Source organism: Brienomyrus brachyistius, chromosome 8, assembly GCF_023856365.1.
Source record: "Brienomyrus brachyistius isolate T26 chromosome 8, BBRACH_0.4, whole genome shotgun sequence".
NCBI classification, from domain to species: Eukaryota; Metazoa; Chordata; class Actinopteri; order Osteoglossiformes; family Mormyridae; genus Brienomyrus; species Brienomyrus brachyistius.
The window spans coordinates 15,186,751-15,205,272 of NC_064540.1; the positions used below are offsets into that span (position 1 = coordinate 15,186,751).

At 48.5% G+C, this 18,522-nt stretch overlaps 1 protein-coding gene across 1 annotated transcript in view; it reads right to left on the reverse strand.

The window, feature by feature from the left end:
* Positions 1-8,024: 8,024 nt before the first annotated feature.
* The window catches only part of suclg2 (succinate-CoA ligase GDP-forming subunit beta), a 62,672-nt gene continuing 52,174 nt past the window's right edge, over positions 8,025-18,522 (reverse strand). The window contains exons 10-11 of the mRNA XM_049023028.1: positions 14,482-14,602; positions 8,025-8,848 (exon numbers count right to left, since the gene is read on the reverse strand). Of these exons, the coding sequence (XP_048878985.1) occupies positions 8,733-8,848; positions 14,482-14,602 (237 nt within the window). The 3' untranslated portion in view covers positions 8,025-8,732. The remainder of the gene's footprint in view (positions 8,849-14,481; positions 14,603-18,522) is intronic.

Genomic DNA, 18,522 nt, shown 5'->3' on the forward strand with positions numbered 1-18,522 from the left:
ACCGATCATGTGATCTCTATGATATACATTTTATGTCGCAGTGAGAGGTGGAATTGCAGCCTCTCTCTGTGTTACACATTATATATGGCTGTGAGAGGTGGAATTGCAGTTTCTCTCTGTGATACATATTATATATGGCTGCGAGAAGTGGAATTGCAGTTTCTGTCTGTGATACACATGATATATGGCTGCGAGAAGTGGAATTGCAGTTTCTGTCTGTGATACACATGATACATGGCTGCGAGAAGTGGAATTGCAGTTTCTGTCTGTGATACACATGATATATGGCTGAGAGAAGTGGAATTGCAGTTTCTCTCTGTGATACACATGATATATGGCTGCGAGAAGTGGAATTGCAGTTTCTGTCTGTGATACACATGATATATGGCTGAGAGAAGTGGAATTGCAGTTTCTCTCTGTGATACACATGATATATGGCTGCGAGAAGTGGAATTGCAGTTTCTCTCTGTGATACACATTATATATGGCTGCGAGAGGTGGAATTGCAGTTTCTCTCTGTGATACACATGATATATGGCTGCGAGAAGTGGAATTGCAGTTTCTCTGTGATACACATTATATATGGCTGCGAGAAGTGGAATTGCAGTTTCCCCATGTGATACACATTTTACGTCACCGTGAGAGATGGAATTGTGGCCTCTCTCTGTGATGCACATTATACGTCACAGTGAGAGGTGGAATTGCAGCCTCTCTCTGTGATTTCTGCTGCAGAACGCAGCATCACACTCTCGTACAGCCACCGAATGTTTTGGACATTGTGGTTTCGCTGCAGATTACAGAATAACTCGACATCAGGATCAGGTGGAGCTGATGCTTCAGACACCCAGTGCTAGGGGCTTGAATACCAGCACTGCTCTGTGTCTGATATTCCTCTCGAAGATTACATTCTTCACTCTAAAGTCATGCAGCTGAATTGCTGCCTCAATCAGCCATTATGAGTGAGAGCGTCCAGAGCATGCTGGACGGGCGTCCTGCCCAGTGCGTCCATGTGCCCATGTCCCCTGGCGCAGGTTCCAGGTGGTGCCCCATGACCCTCACCGAAGGGTCGACTGGAAGATGGTTAGACGATTTAGTGTCATGTCCTTTTCTAAGTATCATGTCCAACAAAGTGTTATGTGATTGCAACTTAATATCTTAATATCAAGCAGAGGGACTGATTTAGTTATTTAACTAGTTTAAGATGAACTGGGGAAATGGGACTCCATGCCGTTGGTTTTCACTGATTAGACAAGCATCAGGAGAAGGTTTCGCAGAAGAGGCACCCAAAACATGGACCACTGTTTACTTGGCAAGAAATCACAGTAAAGCTCAGCTAAAAGCTAATTCCACAAGCCTAGCATATCACTGTCCTCCATTGGGGGGGGGGCAAGACACTTGTGGAAAGTTTAATCAAAAACCAAAAAATGAATAACTGCATAGCTGTCTGGATTAGACAGTCATCTCCCCCCAGCAAAGTGATACCCAAGTGCAAAGACATTTAGGCTCATCAACATTCCTGAGCATTGTGTGTGGCTGGTGATCCTCTTCGGGATATACCCCAGCCCTGACCTCCCCCCCATCAAAACTTACTTAAAATATTATATCTTTAGTTTTACCTGGGACCTGGATCACGAAGCCAAATTTCTTGCATAGCCGGATTAATTTCTGTTCAAAATGAAGCAAGTGGTTGATGTAAAACTGAAGAAATATGTCAGAGATAATCTAGAAAAGTCTCAGACAACTGCTGAACTGCCTAAATCGTTTACAGTTTTGCAGGTTTCACTGGAGCCTGCGCTGAACACGACAGCTGTGTGCGGCGCGTGACAAACACTCCTTGTGTATATAATCAGGAGCAGCAACACAAACATCTATCACAGGTTTAATTCCTGTAATAAAAACAATCATCCCCCCAGGTACCATTCATGCAGGACACTTTAACTTCAACACGCAGCTTTCGAAATATTTATTCCCGGCACAATCCACAGAGCCCCCCGTTCCTCGCAGTGGTTTACAGAGAGATGATCAGTAACAGGGCTGCTCTGGGCAGGCGGCTGGTCTCCTGGGGACCCGTGAAGCTGCTGGGACACCGGTGGCACATACATCAGCGCCGCCGTGCTTCATGTTACACATCCCCGTAAGCGAGGGCACCACAAAGATATATAAACGCGGAGCGATTACAGGTACATGTGACCCTCAGATCCAGCCGCAAAGGACGTCCCTTAAAAAAGAGGGCGCCGTTTCATAAAAGCCCAGTTTGAACTGCATTAGCTTGCATAATTTAAGGTTAATGAGAAAACAACTCGGTGTGAATATCAAATATTGTCGGACTGAGCCTCTCCTTCGTTAAAGAGGCAACGGGCGCCGCTTCTAACGATTAGACAGATCATTAGAGTTTCAGCACGTCGTCACCGAGCTGCGTTCACATTCCAGAATACAGCCTTTCATTTTCAGAGAGATGTTCAATTTCATTAACAGAATCGGGGTGCTGCGTTTCAAATAAAGGGCCCCTCACCAGGTATCCAATTACTCTCAGGATAGGTTTGCAGCTTCAGAAAACACACACACACACACACACACACACACACACACACACACACACACACACACACACACACACACACACACACACACACACACACACACACACACACACACACACACACACAGTGTGGCTCACTCTCCTTTACTGTGATGATACTTATAGGAATAACCTCAGCCTGTGTTCTGTGAGAGCAGGGGGTGGGGGCATATTGACATGCCTTCAGAACACCTCAGCATTTTGGCGGACAAGTCCCACCCCCCCACAGTGACCTGACCTGTTCTGACAAACACTAACAGGCCATGCTTTGTGTCGTTAATCCTGCGAATCTGAGCGTGCTCGAGGCTGGGAGCAGGCTCACCATGCGAGGAGGCTGTGCACGTTATTCACCTTCATCTCGCACATTTGAAGCTCGCTACCTCAGACACCGTGATCATTTGTGACAGCGAGTCTCATACCAAGTTCCAGGGAACATCTCCCCTACTAGCCATATGACACCTGGATGAGAAGCACTGTAGCTCTCACAGCGATGCTTCCGTGCATCAAAGAGACACACACTGCTCTTCTCTACAGTCCACAGGACACAGTCAGGACCGACTCCACCCTTAAAAGCAATCACCCGCATCAGGGAGACGTGTTACTTTATCCTGATGCTAACCAAGGTATGTACGAGCAGAAAAAGCCATGAGATCCCACTAGCAGGCACAAGAGGGCGCTATTTCTGCCCTAGGTAGGGCTCCGGTACAGCCGGCTCTCGCTGCGAAAAGAGCAGCCTATATGCATGTGCCTGTACGCGGCCTGTTAATGGGGAGGGAAACGCAGTGGCCCAAGAGATGAGATTTTAATCTGATGAGGAGATAGGATTTTGACCCTTGCTGCATGGAATTGCACCTGGGGAGGAATCTGTGGCAAGAAGAACTCGTTCTGGGGGGCGGGGGCAATCAGAGCCATTTCATTAACTCCCTCAAAATCTTGCGCAGTTAATACCTCAGAAAATTGTTCTTTCAAAAAAAGACACACATTGCGAGAAGACGTTTTATGAAGCCTAATCAAAATGTTGATAGATACTCCTACGGGGGGGAAATAATGTTTTTTTTTCTCCAAATTGCCACTTTTGAAAGGATGGACGCAAATTGACGGACCCTACCTTTTCCCAGGCCGTCATGAGAGACTTTAGGAAATGTCTGACTTTTTGACATTGCATTCATACAAAATAGGCTTTTCACTACACAGCGTGTTATTGTCCATACGTGTTTAACCTAGACGGCGGTGAGTGTGAAACCTTTACCCAGAACACAGGGCAGAGGGTGCGTGACGCCCGACATCGGATGGGCGTTTGGCATATGGCACACATACACACACATACAAAGTACACACTAGGCTAGCAGAAACCCTTTGGCAGCTGAAATAGCTGTTACATTAGTCACATATGAATAGGTTCATCGCTGAATGAGGGTAAGAATGAACACCTGCAGGACTTGAGGGCGTGAACACGTTTCTTCTCCATCATTTTCAGATAAGGGCTTCCATAACACAAAAGTCAACTCAGTTTTCACAGACTAGAATTACTCAGCATATATGAATTGCCGCCCTTCAATCAAAATTAATCTACAGCCGAACAGCACAAAGGCGAATACACAAGCAGAAACGGCGACCACCGATCCACCTGCGAGATGCCGGTGCCAGAGATGATCATCTCACCAGAGAGGAGCCGCACAGCACCGGCAGCCCTCGCCGCCTTGCCGCTGACAGGTCCCTATCGAGCGCGCCGCCTGCCTCTTATTTGACGCCGATGGTACCTGACACGCACAGGTATCGTGCGGGCAAAGTGGCAGCGATCCTGGTTATTAACGTTAACTGGCAAAGTCACCTTCAACCGTAAATATGCGCCCGAGCGTTTATAAACACTTCAGCATACAGCCAGCCTGACCAATCGCAGGAAGACCAGCGTGTAATGAGAATGAAAAAGAACCCCCCCTACGATCTACATTACTTGCAATTTAGAATCTGCGATATAGGCGTAAGCTTACTGCCAGCACACTAGCTTGACCTTGCAAAGCCTTCAGAGATTTTCTTTCACAAGTTAAACTTTCACCTTTTCTTCTGCCCTTACTTCAGAGATGTAAAATCTACGGTATTTAATCCGTTACACTTACTAGGAGAACAAAGGGGGCCAGCAAACAAGCAAAAAGTCACAAACAAGCCAGCGCCACTTAAATAGCCATAAAATTAAATTCAACTGGACAAAAAGGCCCATAAATGCGGGTCGCTCCCACTGCCTCTCGGAGCTGCACATCCCGCGGCTGCGTCTGCAGCAGGACGCCGGCGGCGCACGGCGGAGCTCCGCCGGGATGAGGCAACATCTAATTATCAGGCAATTTTAAGCAAAACGATGCTGTTTTAATTAGGGAGGCTTTTGCGGGTCACGTTAAATGAGTTTTTAATTAGGGTTTGCCATCGGTATTTTCCTCGCTTATTGAAAGCCCCTCTCTCGGTACCTTTTTGTAGATAATTGGATCAGAGAGGACTCGCTCATACAAAATTTTAAAAGTTTTCTAGCATCAAGTTCAGTCGGTAGAAAATTAAATGCGTGGAATATTAGACCTGGAATAAAACATGATTTCTTTCTACGTAAACAAATTAACCACGAAAGGTAATCTCATATTTTAGCAACAAATTCCGTAATCCTGAGTTCTTACATTTTTGGTGGATCGTCGAATAAGTACAAACATTACACTTTGGAAATGCAGTGATGTATTCTGATTTCAAGCCCAATAATCACACGTGAAACTTTATACCAATATCGTTAAACTATTTACAAGGAACCATAATGGCTCGCCGGCTCTTATAATTACGGCTCTTGGCATGACGGTGGGAAGCAGAACCTCGGTAGTCACCGTACAGAAGCTCATGAACACAGCTAACGTTTCCAAATTGATATCTCTGGACAGCGCCGTGTAAAGGTTTTCTGAGGAGGGGGGCAACGGTTCATTTTACCGGACAGGGGGCATTACATTTTTGTTGGTAATGCAAAATACAAAAAGGGGCATTTATATAGATGCCAAAGAAAGTTCCAGGACGTTTTACATTGATGATAAACAATAGGCTTAATATGATCAAAACACTGATTGGTATTTAAGCAGTAATTTCCCCATGTTTAATACATTTTACATAACATATAGCTGCCATCATCACTTGGCAACAAAGGAATGGACAAGAGTCTCCAAGATCAGGTTTTCCTCCACAGCCATCATTTGAATGGATTTTAAGTCTTTCAATTATCCTTCACATGGGGTTAAGTCTCAGAGAAGGATTTTTTTTTAACAAACACAAAAATAAACCATGTTCTTCCATATGCCTTTTCCTCCACAGCCTTGTAAACATTCCCATTTTATAATTAATATTAGGCCTATATGTCTCAAGTGTTTTTGGTTTAGAAAAATGCCTAGTGGTTTTAGGAAAATAGAGCTATTTTAAGGTGCTGGCAAGTGACTGTTCACAGGGGCCCAAGAGCCAAGAGAAAGGGGCTACAGCTGAAGACCAGAAACAGCAAGACGGACATTCAGAGGCTCAGTCCCCGTAACACCGTCAGACCAGAAACAGCAAGATGGACATTCAGAGGCTCAGTCCCCGTAACACCGTCAGACCAGAAACAGCAAGACGGACATTCAGAGGCTCAGTCCCCGTAACACCGTCAGACCGGAAACAGCAAGACGGACATTCAGAGGCTCAGTCCCCGTAACACCGTCAGACCGGAAACAGCAAGACGGACTTTCAGAGGCTGTCCCCGTAACACCATCCGCACTGCTTCTGTGCCCCTGAAGGTAAGACTGGTTCAGAGACGGACCAAATATCAGCTGCATGCAATTTAAAACACTATTGCTTTTTATGATCTAATACATTAGTGACTCCTACCTGTAAATTGCACCATAAATAACCCATATTTCCCCAACAACCAATTTGACCTGAGTGTCGCCTGTAGGAATTGAGGAAGGAAGAACAGCTTAGGGCGTTTATTTCTTTTGGAATAACACAAACACATAAAGCAGCAGTTACTGCTGATTGTGGGAACTTCCTAAAACCTAATATGGACAGTCACGTTAATAAATAAGCATGAGTCACAAAGGCAGATTAAGGCCCCCGGCTCATAATTCAGTGTAGTTAACTTTTAACAATATCAGCGGGACATTACACGTAGCCATACGTAGTAGGTATTGGCAAGTTAAAAGCGAGTGGCAGGCGATTTAAATCTCACCGTAACCTCGAGTGGTTTGGCCTCATCTATATTTATATGATACTGCAGCACTAATTTCGATAAGTATATGCGCACGGCTTTTGAACGACCTCTAAATTGTGAATTAAACTATATCAGCGCATAAATTCAGGAGCGCGGTCCATCAGCCGGACACCCTACACCAAGAGCATGAAATAAGCAATTATTGCGCCATCTATTCCATTTAAATGGTTACTGCGGTGTCCACATATCTGCTGGCCCACTTGATCATACCTCGGCTTGCCAATGTAATTCACACGACACGCTATCCGTTGGCAATTCCCAGTGGCTTTGTGACCGGAGGTAAACCATGGCCTAGAATATCTGCCGCAACACATGAGTGTTCTTTGCTCGCTCCTGCTCGTTACACACCGTAGAGGAGTGGCAGTCTTTCACAAAAAGGACGGGAACGGTGGTCGCTCGGGAGATCTCCCTCTGGGGAGCCCGTGACATTCGGTCTTTCAACTGGTCCGCTCTCAGATCCCGTGACACGTCATCCATCAAACGGCGAGCTGCTCGACGGTGGGTGGCGCCCTGCCTTGTCTCTGCCGACACACACGTGTGCAGACGGCAAACAGACTCACACGGCTAAGGTAAAGGAAATGGATTTAACTGTACTAATGCAAACTCATATTCTCAGCAAATCACCAACAACTATGAATCAGCAAATCATGGACTCATTTGAATGTGTTTATGACAGGATTGCATATACAAGATGTAGATTAAAAGGATATTTAAATTACTCTGGACTTTAAAAGGAGACCCATCAGAATTCAGATTCACAAACAAGTATAGCAGAGTAACCCAGCAGAGTAAGGAAAGCAGTATGAGCCTGGCCTGCTTTTCTTCTGCAGAGTAACCCAGCAGAGTAAGGAAAGCAGTATGAGCTTGGCCTGCATTTCCTCTGCACAGAATGTCACTTTGGGGTTTAGGGTGCGGATCACAGAGAGAGGCTGTAATAAAACCACCTCTTTTTTAGATCATTCACCTTAAGAATGAACAAATCCCATATAGGCACTGAAAACATTTTCCATCTTCTTGCTTTCGTCACCCACAAATCAATGGCTAGTCCATTTCTCCACGTTAGGAGCACAAAGCATTCATTGTTCCGACAAACCGGGAGCGGGACCGTGGAGGCGACTGATACCACGGTTACGGTGCAAATCCGACTCGCTTCCTTCTCTTTTAAAATAGAAGAGAGCACATGCAGGATTAAAAGGAAAAAACAACACACCGCTTTAATAAGTCACCTTCCAAACAAACACGGTTAAATGCTTCCAAATGACAACACAGAGAGAGTATCTTGGCATTGCATCTTCCTGGATGATACAGGCACCTGACCACGGATACAGATTACGGACAAAGTACTGGAATTACAATAGTTAAAAAAAAAAAAAAATCAATTTCGGATCTTTTTTTAAAATTGTATTCAGGAGTCTCACATGAAAGTAATTCAGTTTAGGTTCGTTTAACATAAATGTTTAAGGCATTGAGAGTTCATTTCTTCACTCATGGCAAGAGTAGTGTGCTGGCATGACGGCGCAGATTGACAAACCGGGTAAGATTGTTAGCGGTGTGCTAACCTCCTGCCAAGACGCACCATGAAGCATCACCACAGCGCTTCCTCACGCAGGAAAACACAGCTGCACACTTCACAAGCTTCCTTTTTGTTTTACACTCTATCCCTTCACCTCTGTTCATTCTGAAAGAAAAGTAGTACACCTGGAATGCTTATATTTAAATTCTTTTTTTTTTTATCATTATGGCAAAAATAAATTCCTCGGGGGGTGGGGGGGTGACTGCAAAGTAAGGATGGTGTCAGTACGATGCTGACAGTAGTGTGATGTGGGTGGAGGCGTCCTTCACGTCGACAGGTCAGTTCCCGCGGAGGTAGGTGTAGGTGGCCAGGCACAGGCCGGCTCACTTCCTGCCGATGCTTGCCACGGCCTTCTTGGCGGCATCATCCAGGTCACTGGCGGTCACGATGGGCAGCCCGCTTTCGCTCAGGATCCGCCTGGCTTCCTGCACATTGGTGCCTGAGTGACAGGAGACAAAAATAACCAGCCAAGTGATATTTAACTGGGATTCAACTGTCCAAATCCACTGCAACACCACACTCAAAACCTAACTGGAAGGTAATCGGCAATTAGCTGCCTGCTTGCTGCTGCTGCTAGCCTATTTACTGCACAGTCTATCATGTAAATCAGCTTGTTTACAAGGTTTTCAAGGTAACGCTCACAAATTAACTGGGCAGAGGAGGGTTTTTGTGCCGGCGAGGTCCTTCGTGGCGGTCTGACACGGTTTACAATCGATTTCATTAATAACTGTGCCAGTGTACCGTAGCACATGGGGGGCTCCTACATAAGCTTCCAATGTCAAGGTATCAGGCCGTGAAATGATTAGCGAGGAAGATCTTTAGTCCTTATCAGCGGCGCACAAATATCGTCATGCTCAACGCTTCCCCTGGGCCCAGGAAAGCAGAAACCAAACCGGAGCAGCTCAGTGTCACTGCAGCGAGTAACAGTGCGGTCTCAGAGGCCAGCTGACACAAGACTCCTCTTCAAATCAGTCGAGTGAGCATCCAGGCAGACAAACGGGACAGCGGAAACGATGACTGCCAAACGTACCAAACAAACAAAAACACCTGCCGAACAAGGAAACAAAAATACACTGTCCGGACAAAAAAAAAGTCAGTCAAAAAGTAAGTGAATTTATATCAGCAAATACTTAAGAGCCAATGATTGGATCATTATTACAGCTCAGCAACGTTATGCAGCAGTAAAGTAAAATCAGCTGAGTACCTGAATCTACTGACTGGCCAGGATACACCTCCATCCATCGAGTGGTCCAACGAAAAATTCAAATGGTGACTATTTTTTTTTGACTGGACAGTCTACCTGCCAGACAGAAACTCCTGCTAAATGAACAAATGCCTGACGAATGAACAAACACACGCCTGTTGAACAAAATTTTCTTCCTAACCCTAACCCTAACCCAGATGCCATTCCTACTAACACACATGAGGGGAGATTAAAATGCATAAACAAACATTCTGTTCGTAGCTAGAAGAAGTGGGACCCTCTCATGTCTCTGCAGAACCTGAATTTCATTCCCTCAAAGCAGGACACTGATCTCCAGAGCCACACAAGCTGAATACAATTATATTTGAATCCTTGATAGCAAACCCACCATCCTTTCTGCCATGACAAAAAAAAACAGTAAAGTCCTCAAAAGCTCAAAAAATTTGTCACAGTAAAGAAATAATGATGTCAGCAAACCGTAGGAGGCCATGGAGTGGAGCTTCGTGGAGCAGGGCAGCTTCTGCACGAACAGCTCTAACAGTTTGGTAAATTCAGCAAAAGAGCCCTCCCAGGTAGGGTGGGCAGGGGGAGGGGGCCGCTGCTGAGCTGGCCTTTTGGAGGACGCGTTCCCTCGGAGCCAGGTGAGCGCAGGTTGACTGAATTGGCCGATGCTCTGTTCTATGAGCACGGCCCAGGGGAGGGGGTTGCTAACCCTACACAGCTACCACTGAGAGTACATGAGTGCATGCTGGTATCGCCGCCACATCTGTGACCTGAAGTGACCATCTAAGGTTCCTGTGGCCAGCGGTTGTGCCCTTCGAAGGACGTGGTCTGCGAAGGTGCATCTATCGTAGGGTGCGTTCTTCAAAGGTCCAATAGAAAGTGTTAACTGGGACGTTCTGGCTTACCGATAATTTCCTATTTGTGTCGCCTGCTGTTACCGCATGCTGCTATCGCCGAGCCCAGACACACCCACTTTATCTCTGTGCAATGAATCTTGAGATATGTTGGGCTGCAAAAGATCTACCAGGTGCATCCTTCACGGAGCGGCAAAAGAATCTCTCTACCGCATTTGAAGGAGTCTTCGAAATTGGACAGCCTTGTCACACCGCTGACACCTTCAGTCTTCGAAAGCAGACTGGATGCAGCCCTGGAATCTGAACGCAGCCAGTGACTGCAGCCAGTGACTGCAGCCAGTGACTGCAGCCAGTGACTGCAGCCAGTGACTGCAGCCAGTGACTGCAGCCACATCCCTGATTTACATCACGTTCCCTTGTCCGCAACCGAAGAGTACGCGGAAAAGTTAAGTATGCCTTAATACCTAGCAGAGTGACGGATCAGCCTTGCAGGTCACCCTTATATCCCAGGGACAGGCGCGTAATTAAGATCGTGGGTGATATCCTAGATCTCCATGGCCCACGTGCTTTAATCAATAGCCGTTTCACAAGGAATCCCATTACCGGCAGCACTTAGCCGCTAATATCTCATCTCTCCCCATTCATCCGTCCAAAAACAATAAGGATTTAGAACACGTCCCATGTACTCGGCACTAACGACAGAGTGTTTAATTTAATTAGTGTGCAAGGGAGGATAAAGATGTATCCTGTACAGAGCACTGACACCGACTTGGCATTAAATATTAATCCCCATTTTAAGAAAAATAAGTTTTCCTTTCAACTTCTTTACACATTTTAATTTTTTTTTAAAGTTATACCCCACTTAACTGAAATTTGAGAACCAATGGAGATTGCAGAGCAAAAATAATAAACTTCAGTGAGAAAACCACGGTACTGGGGCGAAACCTAATTCCTCACTGAGAAACAGAGGAAAACATCCTTTCAGCCGAGCTCACAGCACAAGGAGGCAAAAGAGAAAAATGGGTGTACATTAAAAGAGGAAAAAAAACAAACACTTAGTTGAGTTAGTGAGCTCGTCGGCCTGGTGGGGGCAGTGTGCGCTCGAGTACAGAGTGCAAGTCAAGCAGTCACCACTAGGTGCTGCCAGAGACCTGCTTAGAGGCCGTCTGTAATACTCCCAACCAGTAAGGCAGTGAGCACATCCTCCACTGTCCGCTGACTGCTGCCGGATGTCATCAAACGTGCAGATTTCTGCTTTAGTTGGAATGTGGATGGGAAAGGGAGGGGAGGTCTGTCCTTATGAAAGGATCTCAATGTGTCCTGCCCACAAAACTCTCTGTATAACCTATTAATGCAGGTACAGGACATTCTTCTATTAGATCTTGGTAGAAAAATAGCCCACTCCTTTTACAGGCATGGGGGAGTCAGGAGACTAATGCAACAGCATGGTCTTAATCCCTGTAGCCTGACACCGCCGCCCCCACCCTCACCCTCACCAGCCAGCTGCTGCTCCAGAGGGGAATGTTCCAGAACAGACTCACTGCCTCACTGGCAGTGACAGTGTGCTGGTCAACAGCTCTCCATCCTAATAGGCTTCTCCAAAGATGGCTGCCTAGAGTACATCATAACGGGAACAACAAGGGAGGGGTCTCCTATGCCTCCCCCCCGCCTCCCCCCAGCTTGTGAGCCTCTCATCACTGCAGGCCCTCGGCAGGAGATAACTCAATTACAGCTGTAATGACCCTGTCAGGACTCAAGGAGTCATCATCGCCTGACCTTGGGATCAAAAGAGTTTTAATCATCTACAGAAAAGCGTAATATCCTCCGAACGTCCTTTTAAGGGGAAAATTGCCTCCATTTAGACAGACAGCGACGAAATGACTTATTAACTGCAAATCGATACAAATAATTACTTCCAAAAATGTCTTTTTTTTTTTGTAAAAAAAAGACCCCCAAGTGACACAAGTGACCCCATTCGGTTATCAAAGACAATGGGACTAAGGGGATGTTCAGTCACTGAGGGCACATGAACGCCTCGCCACAGTCACAATGCACAGCTGCTCCTCCCAGAGCACATGTGGGTGTGTTTCTGTGTACATCATATAATTAGCAGCAGGCCCCTATGTACACCCGGCTGCACATGGCTGGGTCTGGGAGCCGCTGCAACGATGATGTCGGATCATAGCACGCACCCCAAACCGGCTGCAGTAACGGAAGGCCTCCCCGTGTGCCATTAGCACAGAGCACGAGGGCTCCGGGTCAGACCTCTGAAACAGCCTCCTCAAAAGGAATTCATGAAAAGCTCCCCGACTCGTGAACCCAAACATTGTGGCCAATTAACAGCAGCACACGTAATCCTGGCTCGACCTCGCCGCGGAACAGCTTGGCATTATGCCATGACAAAGGAAGCCGCGATTCGGCCTGGCAATCCCGCATTCTGATGCCACCCTCGTCAACTGCAGAGTTAGACCTCAGATTAAACACTTGAGCAGCCGAAATCTGTGACCTTTCACTAACAGTGAGCATTTCTAAAAGGCAAATTTGTGGTATATGTGTTTGGTATATGCCTTCAGCATAAAAAAAGTTTAAACTTAAAATAGCAAAATAAAAATAAGTGTTAGTTCTTGACAGATGTCTCCCGAGGAGGGATTGACCGAGAGACAATGAAATCAGGACCCTGGCCAAGTCAGAGTGGGATCTGGCAAACCCAACCTGTGGGGGGGGGGGGGGTGGATAAAGACCTGTTATTTTGATGTTGTGGGGAAACAAACCCACAAGGGAAAACAATTTTATTAAACCTTGAGAATGACTGTGCAACCAAAAATCTAAAAATGCCTTGTATTTTGTTTGATTACTTAAGGCTAAGGTTACTGCTGGGTAAGGGCTAAGGGTGTCATAAGGACTGGGTTATACCTAAAGATATGAATACTTGGACTGTGCATGGGAGTGTGCGTATGTGTGTTTATGGTTGTGCTAAATCTTGCTGGGGGACAAGGCACCTGATCCATCCAGCCAGCATCGAATCAGAGGCATGGAGGAGCAGAGCAGAGGCTATTGATTGGCTCAATGTGTTACTCCATAGGTTCCAGTGTTGAGGAAGAGTGGCCACTGACTCCCACAAAATCTCACATCCGGTTCACCTGGCTGGTCCCAGGGACCACACATACTGACAATAACCCCCAAAGGTTCAGCTGGAAAGGCTGTGAATCCCCACGGCTTAAGGCCAGGGTGTGGCGCACTGGAATCCAGTGCAGGTAGAGCATCAGTCAAAATTGTTCATCCCCAGGGTTTAAGCCAGTGTGGTAGGCAGTGGGTACCCAGTGCAAGAAGAGCATCAGTCAAGTCTATGAATCCCCAGGGCTTAAGGTCAATGTGGGACACAGTGGGAATCAAGTGCAGGTAGAGTGTCAGTTAAGCCTGCGATTCCCCAGGCTTAAGGCCAATGTAGGCCGCAATGGGGATACAGTACAGGAAGAGCATTAGTTTAAGCTGTGAATCCCCAGGCCTTAATGCCAGTGTAAGACACAGTGGAGATGCAGTGCAGGTAGACCATCAGTTAAAGCAATGTATCCCCAGGGATTAATGCCAGTGTGAGATGCGGTGGAGATCCAGTGTAGGTAGAGTCTCAGTCAAAGCTGTGAATCCCCAGGGCTTAATGCCAATGTGGGGCACAGTGGGGATCCAGTGCAGGAAGAGTGTCATTCAGTCTTCTGGAACTGGGGTACTTAACAAGCAAGAAAGAGTGTGGGCACTGTTAACGATTCAGCAAGGCCTTGTAACTTAACAAATGGTGGAGTCCCAGATTTCTTCAGGACGTCAGCAATCACATTGATAACCAAATGGGCTGAGGTGAGGTCTCTCGAGAGATCCTTCCCCTGAGAAAGACCCTCCCACGACAAAGATCCAACACCTCCCTGAGAACCCCCCCCACTGGAGAAAGCAGCGGCCCACAGGGCCATACTAGAGCACAGCGCAGACAGGGGCCACTGAGGACCCCCCAGGCATACTCACCCTCCAGCCTGACGACGAGAGGTACCTTCAGCCCCAGTTCACGGCACGCCTTGGTGATACCATTGGCGATGATGGCGCAGTTCACGATGCCGCCGAAGATGTTGACCAGGATGGCCTCCACCTGCACGCCAGACACACAAACTTAATGACGATCCGGGGTGGTGGGGGTGGGGGGCTGACTAGGGGCCTGACCTGCCTCCTCTCACAAAATAGTACAAACAAAAATCACACCTGCTGAGGTGTAATACAGGTCAACAGACGATGGAAAACTCAAGTGCATCTCCGCAGCAATCTGCCTTGGATGGAAGTGGCGGAGAGCAGAGAGCCAGTGGAGAGTCAGGCCAGAGCTTTGCAGAGGAGTGCATCAAACATCCAGCGGTAATCAGTCCGTTAACGTCAGCATCGTCAGAATGGGTTTCATTGTCCAATTAAGAGCTGGAGATGGGATGATCCGATGTAACACAGGGCCTTTAAACAATTTTCCATCCACAATAAACAAAAATGACTATAAAACAATCATATAAATGATTTAACTTCCCTGAAAACAGTAACTGTTATATGTTTGCACCCCAAGCTTACGATCAGGTTTACAGACAAACAGCAAACATCCAGGAGAGTTAACGGGATTAATTCTGTGTTTGTTTATCTGCGTTAAGCTGTCACACAGAGCAGAAGGCGGCATGTGCTAAATTCACGTTCCAAGCGGGGATCGCGGACTTCCAGGGGGTCTCCTGGGATTTATGGGGGATCTGATCACCCACTGTGCCAAACAGGCAAGTGCGCATTTGGTCACCAAGCAGCTGCCACACGCGCGGGTGCTGGGGAAGGGGCCAGTGATGGGGTGTCACACGACGGGACTCCCTTATGAACCCAGCAGGCACGGGGATCGAAGGTCATTGATGGGAACGAAGCCGGGCCAAGCGCTCATGCTCATCGACCCTCCTGTCGATTTCCATCCTGATGGAAAAGGCATCCAGACTGGCTCTGCTCTGGAGGGAGGGGGGCGCTAGGCTCAAATGCCCAGACCAAAGTGATGTGTAGGGGTGATGAAGGCTCTCTTATGCAGCTGCTGGGCCACCTTTGCTGTTAGCCAATAGGCAGAAGACATATTAAACATTAGCCAGTAGACAGTGGGCATATTAAATGTTAGCCAATAGGCAGTGGACATGGTAAACGTTAGCCAATAGGCAGCAGGCATGTTAAACAGCCATAGGCCATTAACTCTGCCTTCATGCTGACCAAATATCATAGAGTTGGATCTCTAATGATCCCGAGCGACATGATGCTTCAAACAAGGTTTCCAGAATCCACACCCTCCCTTCACCCCCGCCCCCAGTTATGTTAGATAAAGAAGGGTTCGCTAAAATCATCACGCGCGAAAAAATTCCACAGATCCTCTGAGATACGGTTCCGGGGGTCAAAATCCCAGGCAACAGATTTCAAAAGAACATCCTCTGTGGTGGCAGATTTGTAAATGGAGATTAAAGGAATCAGGCTCAAGTAGAGCCGCTTACTCTGCTGCATATGCTGCCACTGGCATAAGAATGATCATATAGGAATGGGGGAGAGACCCAGACAGACACTGCCATGCAGTTCCTTCCATCCACTGAGCTCCAGTGGGCCTTCAGCCACCGCAAGGTCACACATTAACGAACGCCAACTGTCGGACAGTGGGGATGGGGGAGGGGGGGGTCAGGTGGAGCCGCTCTGTCACTGTCATCTGTAAATGATACCTGCCGAATAGCAGTGGGGGCTTCATCTGCACATCTGTCCTCTAGAGAGGTGGAACCCGAGTGAGAGACAAGTCAGGCACTGGAAACAGAGAGCAACAGTGACAGCAGCCGCATGTGGGTAACACCCGGCAAAAGGCGAGTCGGCTACCAGTAACGCAGGCAGAGACAGTGACAGCAGCCGCATGGGGGTAACACCCGGCAAAAGGCGAGTCGGCTACCAGTAACGCAGGCAGAGACAGTGACAGCAGCCGCATGGGGGTAACACCCGGCAAAAGGCGAGTCGGGTACCAGTAACGCAGGCAGAGACAGTGACAGCAGCCGCATGGGGGTAACACCCAGCAAAAGGCGAGTCGGGTACCAGAAACGCAGGCAGAGACAGTGACAGCAGCCACATGGGGGTAACACCCGGCAAAAGGCGAGTCGGCTACCAGTAACGCAGGCAGAGACAGTGACAGCAGCCGCATGGGGGTAACACCCGGCAAAAGGCGAGTCGGCTACCAGTAACGCAGGCAGAGACAGTGACAGCAGCCGCATGTGGGTAACACCCGGCAAAAGGCGAGTCGGGTACCAGTAACGCAGGCAGAGACAGTGACATCATCCACATGTGGGTAACACCCGGCAAAAGGCGAGTCGGGTACCAGTAACGCAGGCAGAGACAGTGACATCATCCGCATGTGGGTAACACCCGGCAAAAGGCGAGTCGGGTACCAGAAACGCAGGCAGAGACAGTGACATCAGCCGCATATGGGTAACACCCGGCAAAAGGCGAGTCGGGTACCAGTAACGCAGGCAGAGACAGTGACAGCAGCCGTATGTGGGTAAACACCCGGCATAAGGCGAGTCGGGTACCAGTAACGCAGGCAGAGACAGTGACAGCAGCCGCATGTGGGTAACACCCGACAAAAGGCGAGTCGGGTACCAGAAACGCAGGCAGAGACAGTGACAGGAGCCGCATGGGGGTAACACCCGACAAAAGGCGAGTCGGGTACCAGTAACGCAGGCAGAGACAGTGACAGCAGCCGTATGTGGGTAACACCTGGCATAAGGCGAGTCGGGTACCAGAAACGCAGGCAGAGACAGTGACAGCAGCCACATGGGGGTAACACCCGGCAAAAGGCGAGTCGGCTACCAGTAACGCAGGCAGAGACAGTGACAGCAGCCGCATGGGGGTAACACCCGGCAAAAGGCGAGTCGGGTACCAGTAACGCAGGCAGAGACAGTGACAGCAGCCGCATGGGGGTAACACCCAGCAAAAGGCGAGTCGGGTACCAGAAACGCAGGCAGAGACAGTGACAGCAGCCACATGGGGGTAACACCCGGCAAAAGGCGAGTCGGCTACCAGTAACGCAGGCAGAGACAGTGACAGCAGCCGCATGGGGGTAACACCCGGCAAAAAGCGAGTCGGCTACCAGTAACGCAGGCAGAGACAGTGACAGCAGCCGCATGGGGGTAACACCCGGCAAAAAGCGAGTCGGCTACCAGTAACGCAGGCAGAGACAGTGACAGCAGCCGCATGGGGGTAACACCCGGCAAAAGGCGAGTCGGGTACCAGTAACGCAGGCAGAGACAGTGACATCATCCACATGTGGGTAACACCCGGCAAAAGGCGAGTCGGGTACCAGTAACGCAGGCAGAGACAGTGACATCATCCGCATGTGGGTAACACCCGGCAAAAGGCGAGTCGGGTACCAGTAACGCAGGCAGAGACAGTGACATCATCCGCATGTGGGTAACACCCGGCAAAAGGCGAGTCGGGTACCAGTAACGCAGGCAGAGACAGTGACAGCAGCCGTATGTGGGTAAACACCCGGCATAAGGCGAGTCGGGTACCAGTAACGCAGGCAGAGACAGTGACAGCAGCCGCATGTGGGTAACACCCGACAAAAGGCGAGTCGGGTACCAGAAACGCAGGCAGAGACAGTGACAGGAGCCGCATGGGGGTAACACCCGACAAAAGGCGAGTCGGGTACCAGTAACGCAGGCAGAGACAGTGACAGCAGCCGTATGTGGGTAACACCTGGCATAAGGCGAGTCGGGTACCAGAAACGCAGGCAGAGACAGTGACATCATCCGCATGTGGGTAACACCCGGCAAAAGGCCAGTCGGGTGCCAGCCCACCGGCAGAGATCTGCTTGCTGCGGCCCGCCTACGCAGCCACGTCTGTCTTCAAGGTTAGCATCCTTCCATAAACCAGCTATCTGACGCACGGTACCAGCGGCTCTGCAGCCTGTGCCAGGAAGCACGGAGTATGCGCAGAACATGCTGCACGGGACACTGAACACAGAGCAGTCAACTTAACGCCACAAGA